Source organism: Bos taurus, chromosome 7, assembly GCF_002263795.3.
Source record: "Bos taurus isolate L1 Dominette 01449 registration number 42190680 breed Hereford chromosome 7, ARS-UCD2.0, whole genome shotgun sequence".
Classification (NCBI taxonomy): domain Eukaryota; kingdom Metazoa; phylum Chordata; class Mammalia; order Artiodactyla; family Bovidae; genus Bos; species Bos taurus.
The window spans coordinates 98,096,833-98,119,276 of NC_037334.1; the positions used below are offsets into that span (position 1 = coordinate 98,096,833).

General features: G+C 34.5%; 1 protein-coding gene across 5 annotated transcripts in view; it reads right to left on the bottom strand.

The window, feature by feature from the left end:
* The window catches only part of CHD1 (chromodomain helicase DNA binding protein 1), a 75,280-nt gene that overhangs the window by 17,620 nt on the left and 35,216 nt on the right, over positions 1 to 22,444 (bottom strand). For 4 of the 5 annotated variants that reach the window (XM_059887979.1, XM_024993934.2, XM_024993933.2 and 1 more), the window contains 17 exons: positions 22,004 to 22,220; positions 21,264 to 21,353; positions 20,197 to 20,387; positions 19,322 to 19,510; positions 17,891 to 18,053; positions 16,877 to 17,029; positions 14,894 to 14,965; positions 13,941 to 14,090; positions 9,677 to 9,825; positions 9,191 to 9,287; positions 8,981 to 9,076; positions 7,389 to 7,565; positions 4,253 to 4,413; positions 2,946 to 2,987; positions 2,134 to 2,264; positions 886 to 1,024; positions 518 to 668 (listed from right to left, as the gene is read on the bottom strand). In XM_059887979.1, coding sequence (XP_059743962.1) covers positions 518 to 668; positions 886 to 1,024; positions 2,134 to 2,264; positions 2,946 to 2,987; positions 4,253 to 4,413; positions 7,389 to 7,565; positions 8,981 to 9,076; positions 9,191 to 9,287; positions 9,677 to 9,825; positions 13,941 to 14,090; positions 14,894 to 14,965; positions 16,877 to 17,029; positions 17,891 to 18,053; positions 19,322 to 19,510; positions 20,197 to 20,387; positions 21,264 to 21,353; positions 22,004 to 22,220 — 2,368 coding nt within the window. Of the gene's footprint in view, positions 1 to 517; positions 669 to 885; positions 1,025 to 2,116; positions 2,265 to 2,945; positions 2,988 to 4,252; positions 4,414 to 7,388; positions 7,566 to 8,980; positions 9,077 to 9,190; positions 9,288 to 9,676; positions 9,826 to 13,940; positions 14,091 to 14,893; positions 14,966 to 16,876; positions 17,030 to 17,890; positions 18,054 to 19,321; positions 19,511 to 20,196; positions 20,388 to 21,263; positions 21,354 to 22,003; positions 22,221 to 22,444 lie in introns of all 5 variants that reach the window. The other variant, NM_001192048.3, reaches the window with a different exon arrangement.

The window sequence follows — 22,444 nt, forward strand, 5'->3', positions numbered from 1 at the left end:
TGTATTGCAGGCAGATTCTTTACCATCTGAGCCACCAAGGAAGCCCAAGAATACTGGAGTTTGTAGCCTATCTCTTCTAGGGGAACTTCCCGACCGAGGAATTGAACTGGAGTCTCCTCAATTGCAGGTGGATTCTTTACTAGCTGAGCTACCAGGGAAGCCCATAACAAGTGTGGTAGCATCAAATCACCAAAAATCCTAAACACTGGTATTCAAATATATACGCACACACACTCACAAAACAATCCTTTTCTGCTCTTGATTAATATAGATGGTTAATGATTAAATGAGAGGCTTACTTTTTAACCTGATACTGTGAAAATAACAGAAACAAAATTTCAGAGGTAAAGCAGATAGACATCATTTAAATTCAATCCCTTCATGAAAACCGAATTCCAAAGAAGCCAAGATCACAAAGCTAACTTTCCTGACCCCGAGCTGACTTTATTTCTAATATAATTTAAAAGCAAAAATTCAATTTAACAAGAATGGTCAACAGAATCAAGTATTGCAGTACCTTGTGTGTCAGACTGAGGTCAGGATCCATTTTAATCATCTCCCAGCTTCCATATCCATATTCGTAGATACCAATTAACAAATTGGAATCATCTTCTTTGCCCCAGTCTATATCAAAATGAGCTGCCTTCGTGTGGCATGGGATGATATACCTATCATTAAAGTTAACAACCACTGTCAGGTTTATAATTGCCTCATTAAAAATTTTGAAAACCACGTTTGATCATTAGAACTTCAAAATATTGCGCTTTATTTTATTTTTAAAAACATTTCATTCAAATTGGCCATGGAATAAAAACCACTTCTAACATACACTCATGTCCAAATTATTGAGTAACAAGTATTTTACAGCAGAAAAAAATAACTCACTGCTTTCTTTCTTCTGGATCTGAAGGAATGGATTTGTGCAGCGGTATTAATTCTTCTTCATGGGAGATGACCAGCTTGGCATTCACCTGTACACCTGATATTCGGAATGTTGGGCCCTTTACTTTTCCAAGTCTACCACCTATATTTGGAAAAGAATATCAAAAAGTATAAAATATATAATTCCACAAAATACAAAGCAATGTATGTTATTACTTATATAAAAAAGTAGTAGTATTTATTTACCTATTATTTTTAAGTATTACTTATTTGCATTAACGGGAGAGGCTTGCTGGCAAACCTTAAATTTCACTCTAAGTCTTTTCACTACATACTAGTGATTATAATACAGCGCAAGAGGATTCACAAAAAGCATTTCACATACTACAGCAAACACATGTACTGTGCTGTGCTCAGTTATCAGTCATGCCCAACTCTTGGACTGTAGCCCCCAGGGACTGTAGCCCGCCAGGCTCCTTTGTACATGAGATTTTTCAGGCAAGAATATTGGAGTGGGTTGCCGTTTCCTCCTCCAGGGGATCTTTCTGACCCAGGAATCTAACCTGCACACCTCCTCAGTCTCCTGCATTGGCAGGCGGGTTCTTTACCACTGCACGACCTGGGATGAACATGTCAGTCATTCTAAATAAGAGTTCCAGTATGATTTTTTTTCAGTACACCTCATTATTGAATCTTATCTAAGATGAATTACAAAGTATAATGAAGTAACTATGTTAAAACCAATATCACATGTGTATACTTATAATATCTCATCTATACTATAGTAAAAATACAGTAAAGAACCCACCTGCCAATGCAGGAGACATAAGAGACATGAGTTTGACTCCTGGGTCAGGAAGATCCCCTGAGGAGGGCATGGCAACACACTCCAGTATTGCCTGGAGAATCCCATGGACAGAGAAGCCTGGCAGGCTACAGTTCACAGGGTTGCAAGGAGTCGGACACAACTGAAGTGACTTTGCATATATACTAAAAATACAGTAGAACTAACAATTTCTGATGTTACCTCCCAGCAAGAAAATATACCAGGCAGATAGTTTCTATTGCCTTCAATAATACAGTTCTGTTCCCCATTTTCTATTACCCGGAAATGGCCTTACTTTGTTTTATAAAGCATCTTTTAAGACTAATATATAGGTAACTTAAGACATACTATCAACCAAATTCAATAAAAGCAGATTTCAACAATTCCATTTCTCTTTCTTTAAATCACTTTCATTTTAATATCACCTGTTCGTTCTGTTCCTGAAGAGCTGTCCTTTAAAGCTTTAATGCAACCATTATGCACCAATTCTCCTAGTCGTCTGAGGTCTGTCTCTGACTTATCAACTAATTCAGCATCTCGAGCAATTGCATCTAATCTGTAATAAAATAATACAATTTTCAGGTAAATGCAGGAAAAAATGAGGCCATTTAACATACATAAGAGTAAAGTTCTATAATTTTTTATTACTAGACACTAAGCAGATAATATAAATAATGATAAATGTTCAAAACATTTTTTTCTTCATCTAAAATAATTATGTAAGTATTCCATTGTAACCTCATACAGGTCCTCTCAAAATAAAATAGAAAATATCCCATTTTAAGGTGGAGTTTGGGGGAGAAAAATAGAATTAATCCAATTTGAGTCTCTGACACTCTATACCTGAGATAGTAGTTACAGCAGTTATTGAGAATAACTGATAAGTCTGGTCTCTGAAGTCAGAGGCTAGGTTAGCAACTTAGCCTCTCTATGGATGAATCTGCTATTTTTATAAGATTGTAAGGAAAAGGTAAGAAAAAGCATTTGAAAAGTATAATTATAAAAATGCAAATGTTTTATAATCCATGTATTTTATAGAAAACATTTGTAGATAAAATTTTAGAGACCAGAAAGAATAAAGGATAGTACTAAAACACTTTAAAAAATCTATTTGAAATTTGCTTTTTACAGGCTAATTTTGTAAAAACTTGTTGCAGAAAATTTAAGAATAGTATAAATAAAACTGATAGCATGTGACACATTCTGTAATTCTATTGAGAATGACAAATTTATTTACCTTTCCAGAGGGCCACCAAATTTCTTGTAACTCTTGATAAACCTAACAGAAAATAACGGGTTTAAATGTGGGCTTCACTATTTGTTACAAAATAGATATACAGAAATAATACTTGTTAGTGTAAATATTATCAATAATTCAAGGCACTATTACTAACAAAAATGAATAAGCTATGCTAGAATAAAAATGTTAAGAGGTTAGATATCAATAAAGATAAGACATATTTTAACACCCAGGATGATATTTAGAAACCAATATAAATAAAACAATAGAAGCTAAATTTTATTTTAGAAATTACTTTATTATTTTCACAGGACAAAAAAGGTTCAAGGCTATCAGAGGAAGTGTCTCCAGAATTCTCAATCATATTACACCACCTCACATTTCAAGTGTTGATAAAAATTTACTGAATATAGTTTTAAATCAGATATATGGCATTATACCAACAGTGGAAAAATAAGTATTACTTAGGAACAAAGCTACCCAAGTGGTTGATGGATGAGGGAAAATATCCAGGAAAAGTAGAAGTTGCATTGTCTCTTCAACTAAAGACAGAAAGTCCAGCAAATCAGGTGGCCATAAAAGTACCCTAAATAAAATCTAACATATATTTAGTTTTCTGGTAGAAAAAAATAAGGAAGAACTTTATCAGACAGGTCTATGATTTAAAAGAAATGAGTTACAATAGTTTGAAAGAAACAACAAACTCTGAAAATACAACAATGAACAACCTTTCACAAATTTCATACACAAAAATATTACACAGTAAACAAAATAAGCTGTTATCCCATCTTCCATAAATAAAGCTGTGTATATATATATAAATAAATATATTTTGAAAGAAAACTACAATTTATCTGTAAGGCCAATCTTACCTCAGTTCCTATTTGGACATATCAAACACTTTTAACATGGTTATTTTCAAAAACCAATCACCCCACTGTAAAAAAACTAGAAAAATATGGAACTAAATTACTCCCACATAAAGAGTAATGTTGGGAGTCATATACAGTGAGAATTTTTAATAAATATTGTATTGAAGTATACGTTCATCATTCAAAAGGACCACTATTCTGAACCACATTAATAAAACCAAAATAATTTAGCAGTCCAAATAGAGTAACAATAAATAACACAGCATAGATGCCAAACTCATCTTTTACTCATACCAACCAAAATCAGAACCACCCAATCCCCACACAATTATATTTGCCTCTTCTAAAACTTTATGTTTTGTGGAGTTTCTGTTTTAATTTTACCCCCTATTAAAACCAAGCTGAAGTAAAAATGGTCTTATGTCATCTTACCGCCGAATTTCTGCATCACTAAATCCTTTAATATTTTCCCGAGGGATAGTTCGTGGTCTTCCACGTTTCTTTGGCCTTTTTCTTTCTGATATTGAATCACTATCAGATCCAGAGTATCTCCTACTTCTACTGCGCCTCCCTTCACTTCCATTGAAACTAATCTGGAATTTGAAAACAAAATTTTGCCCATGTTTAGGTAAAACAGGCTTCTGTTTTAAGAGCAACGAAAGTATTATGATTGACAAAATTAACATGTACATATAAAAAATATTCTATAAACAGAATTAAAAAGCAAAAAAAACTCCAAAAAATACAGCAGATTAACGTCAAAGAGTTATATTAATAGTCTTAATGCTTAGAACATTCTCGTAAACCAGCAGGAAAATATCCATAGTCCTTTTGTAAAAATATGTGAAAGGTTATTAACAGTGATTAATTAAATAACAAACAGAATTATACAACTTCCTGGTATATTTTTAAAAACATGAATTAAAGTAACAATGCAGTGTAATTAAAGTTACTCCATCAACTTGACCAATACTCACTAATACTAGCCAATACTGGTACTGGTAATGAAAAACAGAGTCAAACACCTCTGATGGGTATTTATACAACAGGCAATTTGATATTGCATCAAACGTCTTAAAAATGATCATTCTGCTAACCCAGCAATATCATTCCTATTTTTCGTGATAGCAGAAATAAAAAGGAACACTAGCCAATAAAGCCATTTTTATCATAAAAGTAAAAAAATCTAATCTACAAAACATTAACTTCTATTACACACATCAAATCGCAAGGCAATCTAATAGGATAAAAGTAAGGAAACACAGATTGTAAGAGGTGGAAGTTGAACACTGGCTTACTTGTGAAGAGGATGAATGGTAGATGTCAAGTACCACACAAGAAGATAAGAGAAAAGTCAGCTAACATTTGCTAAAGACTGAGCTGCCATGAGAAGAGAGGATTCCTAGGGACAAAAGACACAGGGAGAACCTGCACCCACCCACTCGCAGGCACTTCACAAACCTCCACCAACTCACACCAGGGGCTCATGAGAAAGACTGGAAATGGGGCTGGAAATTAGAGAAAACTTTCCCTCATGGTGAAGGCCTGGAGAAAGAGAGTCACCTTTGAGGGGACAGTCAGGAAGCCTGGCCAGATCTTTCTCACCTACAGAACTGAGGACACAGAAGACCTAATATGCTTGTAGGAAAAGAAAAACCAAACCTGGCAGGGCAGAGTCTGGGGTGTGTTCATTTGCCTCAGACTCAAAATTTAAGGAGATAACAAAAAATTCAACAATCAAGACATAATCTTGAAATACAACAGTATTCTAAAAAATCAGAAGCTAATGCAAAGTTTTTCCTCTTGCCACAGGACCCAATATAGCTTGGCATGGCACTACCATTTAATATGCTACCATTATTTAAAAATCTAACACTCTGTTCATTTGAGCCATAAAACAAACACCAACAAATTTCTAAAAATTCGTATCATACAGGGTATGTTCTCTGACCATAAGAGAATTAAAATAGAAATCAACAATGAAGACCCCTGGAAAAATCCCCCAAATGTCTGAAAACTAAACAACACACTTCTTAAAAAACCTATGGGTTACAGAGGAAGTCACAAAAGATATTAGAAAGTATTTTGAAATAAATGAAAACGAGATCACAACAAATTCAAAATTTAGGAAATTCAGAAAAGGCAGTAGTTAATGGAAGTTTGCAGCATCAAATGCAAATGTTGGGACTTTTGGTGGTCCAGAGTTTGTGTCTACCAGTGCAGGGGGCACAGGTTCGATTCCTGGTTCAAGAAGATTCCACACGCAATGGGCCAAGTGGCACAACTCCTGAAGCCCAAGCACCCTAGAGCCTGTGGTCCACAACAAGAGAAGCCACCACCACGAGAAGCCCGTGCACTGCGACAAAGGGGGAAGAGCCTGAGAGCAACAAAGACCCAGCACAGCATACATACATACATACACTCACGGGGCACAGAAAAAGCAGGACCTTAAAAAAAAGCTACTAGAAAAGGAAAGTCTTAATGATCTAAGCTTTTATCTTTAGACACTTATAAGGAGAGCAAAAGAAGGAAGAAAGAAAAAAAAAACAGAAATCAATGAAACTTAAAATAGAAAAATAAAAAAATAAAACCAAAAGGTGGCTCTTTGAAAAGATGAATAAAATTAACCTCTAGCTAGAACGATCAAGAAAAAAAAATGCCAATCAGTTCAGTTCATTTGCTCAGTTGTGACCAACTCTTTGTGATCCCATGGACCGCAGCATGCCAGGCCTCCCTGTCCATCACCAACTCCCGGAGTTTACTCAATCTCATGTCCATTGAATCAGTGATGCCATCCAACCATCTCATCCTCTGTCATCCCCTTCTCCTCCCGCCTTCAATCTTTCCCAGCATCGGGGTCTTTTCAAATGAGTCGTTTCTTCGCATCAGGTGGCCAAAGTATTGGAGTTTCAGCTGCAACATCAGTCCTTCCAATGAACACTCAGAAGTGATCTCCTTTAGGATGGACTGGTTGGATCTCCTTGCAGTCCAAGGGACTCTCAAGAGTCTTCTCCATAGTTCAAAAGCATCAATTCTTCAGCACTCAGATTTATTCACACCCCAACTCTCATATCCATACATGATTACTGGAAAAACCATAGCCTTGACTAGACAGACCTTTGTTGGCAAAGTAATGTCTCTGCTTTTTAATATGCTGTCTAGGTTGGTCATAATTTTTCTTCCAAGGAGTAAGTGTCTTTTAATTTCGTTAACAGAATGAAAAAAAGGGAAATCACTAAATATCCTATAAACACTAAAAGGATAGTATGGGGGTATTATTATGAATAACTTTATGCCCCATAAACTCAACAACTTGGATAAAATGAACAAAGTTCTTGAAACAACCAACCACACTCATTTGAAAAATATATTGATAGTTGTATATTTATAAAATTTAGGTTATAGTTAAGAAGGAACACTTTCCAACTAATTTTATGAGACAAGCATTATTAAATCCGAGGAAGTCATTACAAGAAAAGAAGTACCAGTATTTCTCATAAAAGAGGTAGTCCAAGAGTAAATAAATACTCTTTATAGTACAGAAACAGCTTTTAAATTAAAAAGTCACCTGTTTTGCACAGTTTCTCATTCTGGGGAGCATATAAATTTCTTCAAGTTCCTTTTGTCTTTCCTCTTCTTCTAATCGCCGTCTTTGATCTTCAGGAATGATTTCTTCCCAGTTCTTTGAATTTCTTTCAGGCTCCAACTCAATATCATCCTCATCCATATTTGAAAAGTTGGCCACCTGATAAATTCCAGAATTTTAGCAGAATAAAATTAAAGAACTATTCATCCTTACATTTTTTTCTTTCTTAGCAGGAAGGAAGCAGGAAGGAATAAGATAACAAATAGCCCTAGGATAATGAATATGACTATAGGTTAAACCAAACATGATAGCTAAGCTGAGTTTATTTCTTTATGAGGTCAAAGTACATCAAACCAAACGACTTCTAAGAATTATCTTCCAGAAATGATTCTCTTTTGCCCTGCTGATCAACAAAATTATTACTATAATAGAACTAGAGGAAGTTAACAGAGTAACAACAAATTTATAGAATATCACACTAAATCACCTTCTGTAGTAATAACCACACCGGTCCATTAAACACAAAGTGTTATAAAACAACCCAATATTCTTGTTTTTATGATCATAAAAAAAATACCTGAAGAGTTGATGACAAGACACAAGGAGCTCAGAGACCATAGATAAATTTATTTAGGTTCCCTAAGTGCTAGTTTCTTCATTTCTAAAAAAGGAAAGCTAGTAACAGCATACTAACTTTTGTGAGGATTAAATAACAATACATTTAAAGAAGTGTGCAGAGTTTGAGCACTCTTTAAGGTTAACTGCCAATATTGGGACATTAAAGCTTACAGGTAATTGGAAAGACAAGAAAACTATGCTCTGTGTGTGTGGCACATTGCAGGTACTCAGTAAGTATTTGTTGAATGAAGGAATGACATTAATTGATCCTTAAAAAGCCATTTCCTTGTGGAAAATGGCTAGGATGCAGAGAAATCTGCTTTTTTACGCTAAACAACTGGCACACACTTTACTCTGGGGCTGGTTGACTTATGTTGCTTTAGGACTCCCTGCAATCTTTTTAGCTCGCATCTAACCTGGGGTGGGGTTCACTGGTGACTCAGTTGGTAAAGAAGCTGCCTGCAATGCAGGAGACCCACGTTCAATCCTGGAGTCGGGAAGATCCCCTGAAGAAGGGAATGAAATGAATACCTACTCTAGTCTTCTTGTCAGTATAGTCCATGAGGTTGCAACAGTCAGATACGAGTTAGCAACTAAACCACCTAACCCAGGGGTATCTATCAGTATTACTGCTTACTCTGTCTGATTTACTTGTGTTTTCTTAGTTGGGATAATGCTTAATCTAATGTCAAAAACTGCTGCAATAAAAATCAGCTAAAAGTCTTCAGTTATGAAAATGATTTCAAATCATGTCACTCACTGCTAGTTTGTCAGAAGAAGAAAGAAAAATTTTTACACATCATTGCAAATTTTAAGACAAAGATGTTTTTAACATTTTTTAAGATTACCCTGCGATCCTGCCTAAAAAAAGATGAATAAAACACTAAATGACAAAAGAAAAATCCCACCTTCTCCATTTATATAATTATGAAGAAAAATTCAAAAAGAAAATCTACCTTGAACTGAGAAAGTAATTCATCTCCTACAGTTAAAGGTCCTGCTTCATTTTCATGAGTTTCAGCCCTCTTCAAGATTTCATCTATATCCATTTCCTAGAAAAAGAAATCTTTACTTTAAATATGCTTTATCATGTTTTAAGATATATACATTTTACATTTATAGTTTTAAAAATGAGACATTTTGAGACAAGCTTTTTTTTTCTTTACCTGGGGCTCTTGTTCTTCTCCTTCAGGCTCCTTAAAAAGTTCCTCAGCACCAAACTTTAAAATGGCTGATAATTCTTCTTTATTGAAAGGAGTAGAACTAAAATTAGAAAAAACAAAAATTACTTAATACTAACAGTCACAAATTTAACATTTACATAGCACTTTCATGAATTATTGGCATAGTCACCTTTATAACAGTTAATATGACATAGTTAGAAAAGTGAAAAGATTACTAGCATACTTATTTTAAAACTAAAGAACTTGAAGCCTAGGGCTTTCCCCCAAGATTACAAAATTAGAATGGTGAAACCATGCACTCACTGAATGTATGCCACTGACAGGGAATTACCTCAGTGCTTTGAAACACAGAAGAACACCACTAAACACAGTACTTCAGCGATCTGCTTACACTATGTAACATTTTGGAAAAATAAGCATAGTATGATTATTTAACAACTTTTTTTTATTTTAGAGAAAAGTAACTACCTTGAAGGGGCAGAACCTGTGTGTAGTACTGTCTTCCCAGTTGTGTCCATTCTTTGAATCACAAGATGATCTAAAACCATCTTCTTTTTGGCCCTTTCAAGAATATCCTCTTCAACTGATCCCTTTGTAACCAGACGATAAATATTCACCTGTAAAGATACACACAATGGAATTTAAAGCACAGTAATGATTCATTCTGCTAATGATAAATGCCCAAATACTGGTTAGAGTCGGGAATTCATCCAACATGAAATTTTGACTGGTGAAAAGCAAAAAAGCTTCCTCAATTTAAAGATTATTTGAGACTATGTCCTTACTTATACTTTGGTCAGTTTGCTTTTTCTTTTTTTAAAGGAATGACAGTAATTTTTAAAATTATATTTCAGCGGGGAAAGGGGGTGGTGGTAAACTTATGACAAACTTATACCAGTTCCCTTAATTTTGATTGTTTCATCGTTCTATACAGTCTAAAATTCCACAAATTACTGTTTAAGTTAATGATGAAGCTCTGCCATTAACAACAACAAAAAGCTTTGCAAAAGACAAAACTCAATGAGTAGTGATTTTGTCCCGCTTCTCAAAGTCAGTGGTTCTATATCACACAATACTCCCATTCAGGGACCACTGTTAGTTTTCTCAATGATTGGGCTCACCAGCATTTAGAGCACTGGGACCTGGAATATCAGGCATTCTTCATTAAACTGGACATTTTGGCACAATGACAAATAACCCTGTGTCCTTTAAGCCTTCCAAATGATTTTTTAAAACTGTTTTAAATTATCTTGAGTCTAAATAGTTCCAAATACGGAAAGGAGTACGTCAAGGCTGTATATTGTCACCCTGCTTATTTAACTTGTATGCAGAGTACATCATGAGAAACGCTGGGCTGGAAGAAACACAAGCTGGAATCAAGATTGCCGGGAGAAGTATCAGTAATCTCAGATATGCAGATGACACCACCCTTATGGCAGAAAGTGAAGAGGAACTAAAGAGCCCCTTGATGAAAGTGAAAGAGGAGAGTGAAAAAGTTGGCTTAAAGCTCAACATTCAGAAAACGAGGATCATGGCATCTGGCCCCATCACTTCATGAGAAATAGATGGAGAAACAGTGCAAAGAGTATCAGACTTTATTTTTTGGGGGCTCCAAAATCACTGCAGATGGTGATTGCAGCCATGAAATTTAAAGACGCTTACTCCTTGGAAGGAAAGTTATGACCAACCTAGATAGCATATTCAAAAGCAGAGACATTTCTTTGCCAACAAAGGTCCGTCTAGTCAAGGCTATGGTTTTTCCAGTGGTCACGTATGGATGTGAGAGTTGCACCGTGAAGAAAGCTGAGTGCCAAAGAATTGATGCTTTTGAACTGTGGTGTTGGAGAAGACTCTTGACCCTTAGACTGCAAGGAGATCCAACCAGTCCATTCTAAAGGAGATCGGCCCTGGGTGTTCTTTGGAAGGAATGATGCTAAAGCTGAAAGTACTGAAACTCCAGTACTTTGGCCACCTCATGTGAAGAGTTGACTCATTGGAAAAGACTCTGATGCTGGGAGGGATTGGGGGCAGGAGGAAAAGGGGACAACAGAGGATGAGATGGCTGGATGGCATCACCAACTCGATGGACTCGAGTTTGAGTGAACTCTGGGAGTTGGTGATGGACAGGGAGGCCTGGCATGCTGCAATTCATGGGGTCGCAGAGTCGGACACGACTGAGTGACTGAACTGACTGAACTGACTACTAAAATAGCAAGTACATGAACCATAGGAATCTTACACGTCATCAATAATGAAATAATCAAGAATCTACCTCATTAGTAATGAAAATATACTTCATACATATAATTACCTTAAAAAAAGAATTTTAACACAATGAAAAGAAAGTTGACTGCATTATTTTGTGATTATATTCAGGTATTCATCCCAGAGGTCTACCACACAGCTTTCTATAGTATTTTGTCTTACTGGTTCTGGTTCTTTTCCTAATATTTCCTCTTTCTTCTACCCTGTATTAGAGGATGTGGTGGCCAAAGTCTTTAAGTAGCATAAGTGGAATGTTTTGTTTAGCCATGTGTTGAGGATTTCAATGTAGGAGCTGCCTATCAGTGCAATTAATCACTTTCCCCCATTTCATTCATAACACAGAAATATGTTGTCTCTTCACAAATACATCAGGCCCAGCTCACCTGAAAGAATATCCTATCTCCTCATTTTCTCGTTTTTCAACAGTCTGTAATTTGTCTTGGCTTATTGTTATCCCTGTTTCAAATTTCCATCTCTTTTATGAGAATTATTCGGGTAAAACATTTTTTTCATTTTATATTATGGATTTATTTCTCAGTTGAAAATATGAATATTTACAAAGTAAATAAAATGTTCTAAGCCTTTTTGTGCTACTTGTTCATCACCTACTGCTTTGAAGAAGTTTCAGGCACTATCCCAGATGAAGATAAATGTAATTAAAATACAAGGACCAAGATATCAAAAAGATGACAGATGGTTTTTCTCAAGGGCTATTACAACTGTTCCAGAGAGTTATACAAAAATTATCAGAGAAATGCAAATCAAAACCACTATGAGGTACCATTTCACACCAGTCAGAATGGCTGCAATCCAAAAGTCTACAAATAATAAATGCTGGAGAGGGTGTGGAGAAAAGGGAACCCTCTTACACTGTTGGTGGGAATGCAAACTAGTACAGCCACTATGGAGAACAGTGTGGAGATTCCTTAAAAAACTGGAAATAGAACTGCCTTATGATCCAGCAATCCCACTGCTGGGCATACACACTGAGGAAACCAGAAGGGAAAGAGACACGTGTACCCCAATGTTCATCGCAGCACTGTTTATAATAGCCAGGACATGGAAGCAACCTAGATGTCCATCAGCAGATGAATGGATAAGAAAGCTGTGGTACATATACACAATGGAGTATTACTCAGCCATTAAAAAGAATACATTTGAATCAGTTCTAATGAGGTGGATGAAACTGGAGCCTATTATACAGAGTGAAGTAAGCCAGAAGGAAAAACATAAATACAGTATACTAACGCATATATATGGAATTTAGAAAGATGGTAATGATAACCCTGTATACGAGACAGCAAAAGAGACACTGATGTATAGAACAGTCTTATGGACTCTGCGGGAGAGGGAGAGGGTGGGAAGATTTGGGAGAATGGCATTGAAACATGTGAAATGTCATGTATGAAACGAGATGCCAGTCCAGGTTCAGTGCACGATGCTGGATGCTTGGGGCTGGTACGCTGGGACGGCCCAGGGGGATGGTATGGGGAGGGGGGAGGGAGGAGGGTTCAGGATGGGGAGCACGTGTATACCTGAAATTTAAAAAAAAAAAAAAAAGAATCATACATAAACAAAAAAAAAAACAAAAAAAAAAAAATAAATTTTGTTGTGGAAAAAAAAAAAAAAAAAAAGAATCAAGCTGGGCTGCCTCCCTGAAGAACAGGTTCTGTTCTTGGAAATATTCAGGGATGCAGAGGGAGTAGCCCATTATAGAATACATCATCCGGAATGTCAAAAACTGCCCTTGACTCTGGATGAAACTTCCCAACGTTAATGGCAACTCATTTGTTAATTTATTTGAGGCATGTTTTTTGAGCTGTCCTCGCTCCTCCATAGGCACAAAGAATATTCTCCTCACAAAAAAACCTTTCTGTATTTTTAAAAACAAGCATTAAACCACAATTTTGACTTATCTTGTTTACGTAAAAACTCCAGATCATTTGATTTTTCTTGCAGGACCCAATTTTTGTTCCTTCAATCTTTCTCTTTTTATCTCCAAACCTGCTCTGAAACAGAAGTGTCCCTGTATGTACATTCCTATTTATAAATCGTGATATGTGGGTTTTCCAAAAAAAAAAAAAATTATGAGAATGGCTATTTTGCAAGGAGAAGCTTATGGGTACATGGCTAACAAAAAAGAACAACGTATGAAGCAAAATCCCTTTCAGTAGTTAAGTATATGAAGATATTTTAAAATATAAATGTTTATATACTGAATGAAACACATTATATTCTACAGCTGTGAACAGAATTATGATCAAAAAAGGAGTACATGATCCTATTCAGGCATAGTTTTCTCAGTTCTGTCAATTTCCAGGTGATTCTGATAAATTCAAGCTCCTCTGCACTCTATCTGTTCAATAACAATATGCATGTTTCAACAAGAAGGATAAACTGAAATAAATTCTAAACACTGATGATAAAAAAGACTCTGAAATAGTAAAATAAGGAGGATAAAAAATACCTGTTTCTTTTGCCCAATTCGATGAGCTCTAGCCTGTGCCTGAAGATCATTTTGTGGATTCCAATCAGAATCAAATATAACAACGGTGTCAGCTGAGGCTAAGTTAATTCCTAAACCTCCAGCTCTTGTGGAAAGCAAAAAGCAGAAATCCTATAAGGAAATATAAAAGGCACAATTTTAAATTCTTAACTGTGACTGTGAATAATCAATGTGAGAATTTTATAACTGAATTCCTGAATTTAAAAATATTTTACCAGGCTCCCCTGTTGACTCAGAAGTAAAAAAAAATCCACTTGCCAATGCAGGAGACATGGGTTCGATCCCTGGAGAGGGAAGCTCTCTCATGCTGTGGGACCACTAATCCTGTGTGCCGCAAGCACTGAGCCGGTGCTCGAGAGCCTGTGAGCCACAGCTCCTGAGCCCTTGTGCTGCAGCTACTGAACCCTGCACACCTAGAGCCCCAGTTCCGCAACAAGAGAAACCACTGCAAGGAGAAGCCCGTGAGCTGCAACGAGAGAGCAGCATGTGCTTCCTGCAACTGAAGAAAGCCCATGTGGAGCAAGGAAGGCCCAACACTGCCCTGAATTAACACAGTTCTTTAAAAGGTATTTTACCAACAAAAGTGAAACATAGTTTTAAAATTGCTAATAAAATGTATCTAGCAAAACCAATAAACAAGACTCCCAAATACAAATATATATGGGAATAATAAACAACAATTCATAAAGAATTCTAAATCAAAACAGGCTAGTTTATTTAGAAGCAAATTAACTGTCCTATATTGAAATAGTATTTATACAAAAGGGTAAAATTCCTCATATTTAACAGATAATATGGAATTTAAAACCTCACTTGTAAATAAAAACTGGCCATCACCAATAACACTTTTCTTAAAAAACTATAACTAAAATAATGACTGAAACAATTATTTACGATTTTAAAAGCATTCATACCTCTGATCCTTCAGCATTAAAATGATCTAGAGCTTGTTTCCTCAGCTCCCCTTTGATTGATCCATCTAATCTCTAGAATAAAACATTAAAATACTACATTGTAACAGAATCAAAACTTAAAAAAGCAATTAAAACCAAGTATGAAAAAGCAGCACTACTTTTGATAAGACCAGAAGGTACTTACAGGTAGGAAAGCAATGCCTAAGCATTCTGTCTCCAAAGTCTGTGTTCTTAACCACCGGAACTACTTTTGCTAATAGTAAATAATAGCACTGACCGTCACTTTACCTGAGACCCACTATAAGAATATGTTTTACACGTGAATGAGTACACAGTATACACTCAAAGCAAGTTTCATGACACAGTGTACTGTGAAATACCCTCATTATTTTATTATCTATTTCATTAAAAAAAAAATTTTAGTACAACATTTGAACAACCTATTAAACTGATCCTCAGATCCATTAATGGGTTAGAGCCCATAGTTTTTAAAAAAAGCACTGATTGAGTCCAGTGTGGTTATGGACCCACACATCAGTGAGAACTTAGAAATGCAAATTATTGAGACCCATTTCAGACTTACTGAGTCAGAAACTATAAGAGGAACTCAGCAAAAGCCCTCTGTTTTAAAATATGAGAATCACTGATTCAGGGCCCCATGGGCTCTAGTTGAACAGCCCACATTTGAGCATCTTTACTGTTCACCAGTGCCTTGAGCAAGTGATTTGCCTTTTTTCCTTGTCAGTTTCCCTCCTCAGTAAATGAACACAGGAAGTACTACTTTCTTCATACAGTGAGAGAACAGAGTAAAACACTTTGCACAGTGTCTGACCCATTCTATGTTAAGTGTTTACTAAACATCAGCTAAACAAGAAAAGTCCAAAATCAAAAGCTTTTTTAAAGTACCAAGTTTGTTTTTCATGAAAAATTGCAACTAGTAAAACCTTTCACTCTTTTTACTTTTCCCCCTAAATGACTAGATGTATCTCAATCATGTTGATATCACCCAACATCTGTTCTTCATAGCACTTACCAGAGTCATAACATTACATTTATTTGTCATTACCTGCTTAATGTCTGTCTCCCATATGAGACTGTAAGCTCCAACAGAGCAGGGATTATGCATGATGAGGTTCATCATTGTAATTCTACTTCTACTTTACTGTCTGCACTAAATACACACCATTTATTAGCTGAATATGCTAGTTGCTATGTTTCAGGTATTATTCATAAAATTGCTCTAAGGATTAAATAAATTAGATGTAAAGTACTAAGACTGACTCTATTAAATATTCATCACATTTGCTCTTGTTAAGTCAGAGTCATGTGCAACTCTTTGCGACCCCATGGACTGTAGCCTGCCAGGTTCCTCTGTCCATGGGATTTCCCTGGCAAAGAATACTGAAGTGACTTGCCACTTCCTTCTCTAGGGGATCTTCCCAACCCAGGGACTGAATCAGCATCTCCTGCACTGACAGGAGGATTCTTTACCACTGAGCCACCAGGGAAGCCCAAACATTCATATTAGCTGTAATTATATTGAATGAATTTCAAAATAAATATTGAATAGATGGAATATAAGCCCTTTTTGCTCTTTGATATATTCTCTAAAGTCATGTATTTTTATTCAGCAAACTATGCACTAGAATAACTATGAGCATACAACTTTCAGAATCTGCAACAGTTCAGGTAACACCAGAAGTGCTGCTCTCTCCTATCCTTCCTCAGACTAAAGCCTAATACATAAGGCTGCCCCTTTAATTTGAACATAGAAGAGAAACACAAAGAAAAACTGTTTTGCTGTTAAATGTAAAGTCAAGAAGAAAAAGAAAAGGAATAATGACAAAATTTTTAAACAGATCTATTTTCTTAAAAAGAGTATAGGTTATATAAAATCTACTCTTCATTTACAAAAGAATTTCAAACATGCCCAGGGATTAGACAAAATTTAAATCAACAAAAAAGACAAAATGAAATGCTTACTTGAAAGGGAAACTGACGATACTTCAAATATTCTGCAAGTATATCTAACATCCGCACCATTTGAGAAAAAATAAGAACTCTATTGCCTCGCTCTCTTAGGCGAATTAACAGTTTGTCAAGAAGAATTAGTTTTCCGCTACTACGGATTAAGTGCTATAAGGAAACAATAAATTATAATTGTTATAACATGTTAAAAGAGCTGTATTTAATGAAACAAATGTCTCACAACACTTCAGTTTCTTCATCTTAAATTAAGATTTTTAATTTTCATAATGTTGACATAGTTTATTTACGTTTTCAAAATTTTTTAGAACCTTGACCAATTTGTTCTATGACTTAAGCTACATTTTCCTTGCCATTTAGCACCTAGGTTTTGCTGCATTTTCTGGAGACCAAATTAAAAAAAAGCACCATTTCACTCTATTTGTTAGATATCACAGCATTTCTCCAAAAGTCTTAGCTGAAAACAACTAAGCGACAATACACTGAAAGAAGAAACAACTAAGTAATCAAAGGTTTTGAAAGAGTGAGAAGTGTCTTCTAATTTATATGTCACTGACAGCACTTCAAAGCAATACTACAGCTGGATGTAGTATTGTGCCTTCTTTACACTCTTCATTTGTCTTCCAGAAGTGATAGGAAGAGGAAGATCTAAGGTCCAGATGCCCTTAAGACTACCATTTGCCATGTCACAAATTCAGCAAAATCACTATTAGTGAAATTTTTTTCACAACAAAAAATACACTAAGGGGTTTTTGCTGGATAAAGTGTGACAGATCATGGTTAGATCAGCTTTTCAAAAAATTTATCAAAATGACTAAATGGATAAATTATAACTTTAAAATATTTTTATAAACATTAAAAAATAAACAGCACCATCATTTAAATACATCTTTAACCAAAAGGAACATCTAACCAATATATTAGAACATTGCGGTATTTTCACTTAAAGCTGAAATAAACATTTTTAAAATTTTGCTTTACCATGAAGTAATAAAATTTTAAAATTCTTACTTGTAAGGCCTCCTGTTTATTATAGAATTCATTATTATCTGGTGGTTTAATGAGGTAGCAATGGTTACAACATTTCTTTAGCTCCATCATAATATTCAAAAAGCCTGAGGTACTGCCCTTGGAACCTTTGCTGAGGGCTTTGTAATTCCTAGTTAATATCCACCTGTTTAAAAAAAAAGATTATGAAAATGATATAGCAGAATTACCAGGATGAATTCTAAAATCACTAAAAAAATTAAGTACCAAAGTAAAACTGCACCATTATGAAGTTCAACTCCAAAGACAAAGGACTAAACTTTGTTCACAAAACTAAATGAACCTCATTCATAAGACCATGACAACACATTGTTATTTGAACCATTACTATACACAGTAAAGGCTTAACATAGTGAATTAATACTGCATAGTGCATTAATCCTTTACCCCAAAATTTATTTTTAAAATGGTCAACTTTATAATCTATCTTAACTTTCCAACAAATTTTGCTATGCTGGGCAATTAATGCAGATACCTCACACCTCATGAGGATACCTGGTTTAGCCAAACTGCCTTGTCTAAAATAGTTACACAATACACATGCAACTTAAGAGATAAATTATAAGTGGCTATTTTATTATTGCAAATTACGCGTAACATTTCCTCTCACCATGACTTACCTTGTCTAACATCTTTTATTTTCTTCCTTTTTACAAGGTTAGTTTTGGAAGGAACTTGAAACAATTTTATCTGATTTGTCTCAAAACAACAGAACAGGGGAAGTGAGGGTGGTTGGCTATGAGCTGAAGACCAAGCTCGAGTGATGGAATTTATTATATTATCCTATTTTGTATATGGTCTGAAGTTTTCCATAACAAAAATGTAAAATTTATGTAGTAAATGTATTTTTAAAGTGAATGGCACTTATACACTTATCATAAAATATGTTTCTGAGAGTTCAAATGCATGAAGCAGAGCTTTATGCAACTAAATGTCTGAACAGAAACTAGGATGGACACTTCTTTTTGATTCTTTGAAGTGTTACTATACAGATCCAAACATACATAAATTATACAAAATATGATTTATTAACATTTTTCAAAAAGCAGAGGGGCCTAAAATTTTGTTCTAAGTTTGTTTCTCTGGCTTCTACTTTCACCTGTCAATAACATAAACATCAGAATTATGTAATAATTCCTTGGTATCATGGCAATCTTAAAACTTAAAAAGAAACCTTCTATAATGTAACATAGTACAAAATAAACACAATTAATGATGTGCTATAAGGTGAATTAGTCTTCTATCACCTGTGATCTTAGACATGCCATTAAATCTCTCTCTGCCTCACTATGCCATACAATAAACCTATTCTAAAATTCAAGAATTGTTACTGCTCTCTAAGACTCAATCAGGGCTAAGGGGCACCTCAGAACATGTTCTCTGTTTACAGCTTACTTGTAATATTGTTTCTGTAAAGCACTCATTTCCATTCTTAAAATCTGTTCAACCTTGGCAGGAAGAGATTTTTCCACATCTTTCTTAACCCTTCGCAACAGAAACGGCTCAAGCTCCTTGTGGAGGCTTGCATAACCATATTCTCTGCCTTTGCCATGTTCTTCTTCAAAATCTTCCCAGGAAGAAAACCTTAAAAATTTAAGCAAATGGAAGAATCAGTGAAAGAAGTCAAATTGCATTTGATATTTTACAGGATAGTCAGACATAAACAAAACATAGATTTTTTGGGGGGGGGGAATAGTTAAAATTAATTACTTCTAATAGCTATCCTTCCAAGAAATCTATTGTATATCTACAGATGTAAAATATAAGCTATTTTATGAAAAATTGTTTACTTTCCTTGAGTTAAATAAAGATGAAATATTTTCAAGTATGGGAGTAATTATCACTAAAATATTTCTCAAAGAAAGTTATACATCTATTGAAAGAAAATATGTATATGACCTTGGACAACTTATCTTAGTCTGCTTTTCCTAAAATTATTAGAAAATGGAATTTTCTAACAATACCTTGTTATTGTTATTACTACTGTTTAAGAATGATACTATTTCCATTTTTAAGCAATGGATATTCTGAACAACAGGCAAATCAACTGTTTTAATTTATTATCCATGGCTCAAGCTTATTTATTTACAAAACTGAAAAATAAAAATATTATTTTGAATTCTATTCCATCCCATTTCTTTTCTTCTTAATAATCTCTGATCCAATGTTTGGGACAATAAAACCTCCTTCTGACCTTATTATCTACACTAATTATTTTCCTGCTAAACTTAGCAAATGAAACATTAAAATTGTATCTTAATTTATCTTACTTTTCTGGCATAATGAAATGTAGCAAAGACCAGAGCTCTTTCAGGGAGTTTTGCAGAGGAGTTCCAGTGATAAGGAGACGGTGATTGGACTTAAAATCTATTAAAGTTTTATACAGAAGAGAGTCATCATTCTTTAATCGATGTGCTTCGTCCACACCTATAAATGCCCAATTCAGACCTCCAAGGAATGCCTTAAAATGAACAGAAGAATGTAGTTAATATTTTGAGAGAAAAATGTAATTCAAATCATTAAAATGAGGCAAATTTAAATCTATGTCCAATATTTCAAATACAAATTATGTACTACTCTAAAATTTATTGTAATCTTCAAATCAAGTAACTCAGAATGAAAAACAAAGTTCCTTCCATGACTAACTCAACCATTAGAAAAACAGTATAATTATCCAGTGAAAGTTTTTACTAGCTTACATACTGAAAATAAAAACTATAGTGTCATTTAAAAATTTCACAATGTTTACAGCCTAAGTCCAGTAGAAACCTCATTAATGTTAATTTGGAGAAAATAAATTTGGAATAGTATCTAACTCCAAGTATAGTTACAATTAACTGCTATGATTTTTATGAATTATTTATTTACAATATATACATAAACTTTATAAAGTCTTAGTTTGACTTATGGAGACGGGCCTGATTGTGCTACTTAAAAGTTGCATGACTTGAGGCAAGTTCATCAACCTCTTTGAGATTTGACTTTTCTTCACAACAGGGACAGAAGTGTATTATAAAGTAATTATAAAGAATTAAAGAAGATAATAGCTATAAAGCATTTACCCAGTGGTAGTGTGATACTTCCTCCTCTTTAAAGACCTTACAAATCAAGACACTATACCAAGCTGGTTTCATATCCTTTGGTTTGTATTTACAACACTTTTTAAATGTAAAAATCAACCTTACTTCAAGGATCATAAAAAAATAAATAGAGAAGCTGGACTTGACCCAGAGACTTTGCATCTGCTGACCACTGATTTATGTTTATCTTTTCATCCTATCCACAATGTAAAGGAAAAACTGATATACAACAAACAGAAAAACAGATTAATACATACCTTATCCTTCAACAAGATTTCATAAGTTGTTAACAGTATATTAAATTTTAACCGTTTGGTCTGGGGATGCATCCATTCATGAGTTCTTATCTATCAAGAAATTTCAAAGACAATTTTAAAACAAAGATTTTTTTAGAAGAATACTTTTACTTGAGTATCTGAACTAAAATCCATTCAAAATACAAAAAACCTGTCTATATGTTTCTGTAATAAAAACTTTAACAATTCTTTATACAGTACAAGCTACAGTGATCTTACTTATAAGTAAAATATAAATACTCCAGCATATCAAAATCTTCTATAAAAAAAAAGCCGCATTTTTAATATATGCTTTTCACTGAAGGAACTTCTCATTTGACCAAACAAAAGTGATTTCCTTTTTGTAGATGAAATAAGTCTGGGGTTTGCTTCACAATAATAATTGGGAGGAAAGTATCATGTAGAGGGACAGATGAAACAAAACGGGCAAGAGTTAAAACTGTGCAGTTGGACATAGGACATGGAGATTTTATTACATTCTTCTGTAGGCTTTCATATATATTTGAAACTTATAATAAGGCAGGAAAAAAATATATATAACACTAAAACAAAAATTAACTATTAAGCCAATCAAACATGTGATGAATCTTACTCTGTAACAAGTTTCATGCTGGAAACTAAGACTTTATAAAGACCAATCAAAGACTTGTCCTCAAAGATGAGTTTGTCTAAATTTCTAAATTTGTGGTGAAACAACTTACCATGTTTCTGCTGTTGATGTCACCTAAATAAACCACAGCGTTCATTTGAGAAGCCCATGTCTGAATCTCCCTTTGCCAGGAAGTGAGAGTGGAGAGTGGTACTACTAACAGAAAAGGTCCATATAATTGGTGTTCATGAAACAAATAGTTCAGAAATGAGATCGTCTGTATTGTTTTTCCAAGGCCCATTTCATCAGCAAGTATGCAACTATTACCTCTGCAAAATGAAAAACAAAAATCATGTATGCAATAACGATTCAAATTTACAAGTAACCTTTATACATAATCCATGTAAAAATTTATATGAAGTTAAATCAGATTAATCTGATAGGTATTATTTACAATATGCATTTTTATTAACTATAATAGTATAACAGAGTTTATGATTTTAGAACATAAAAGCAGCTTAAAAATTAACAGAATTATTTACAGTCAGTTATG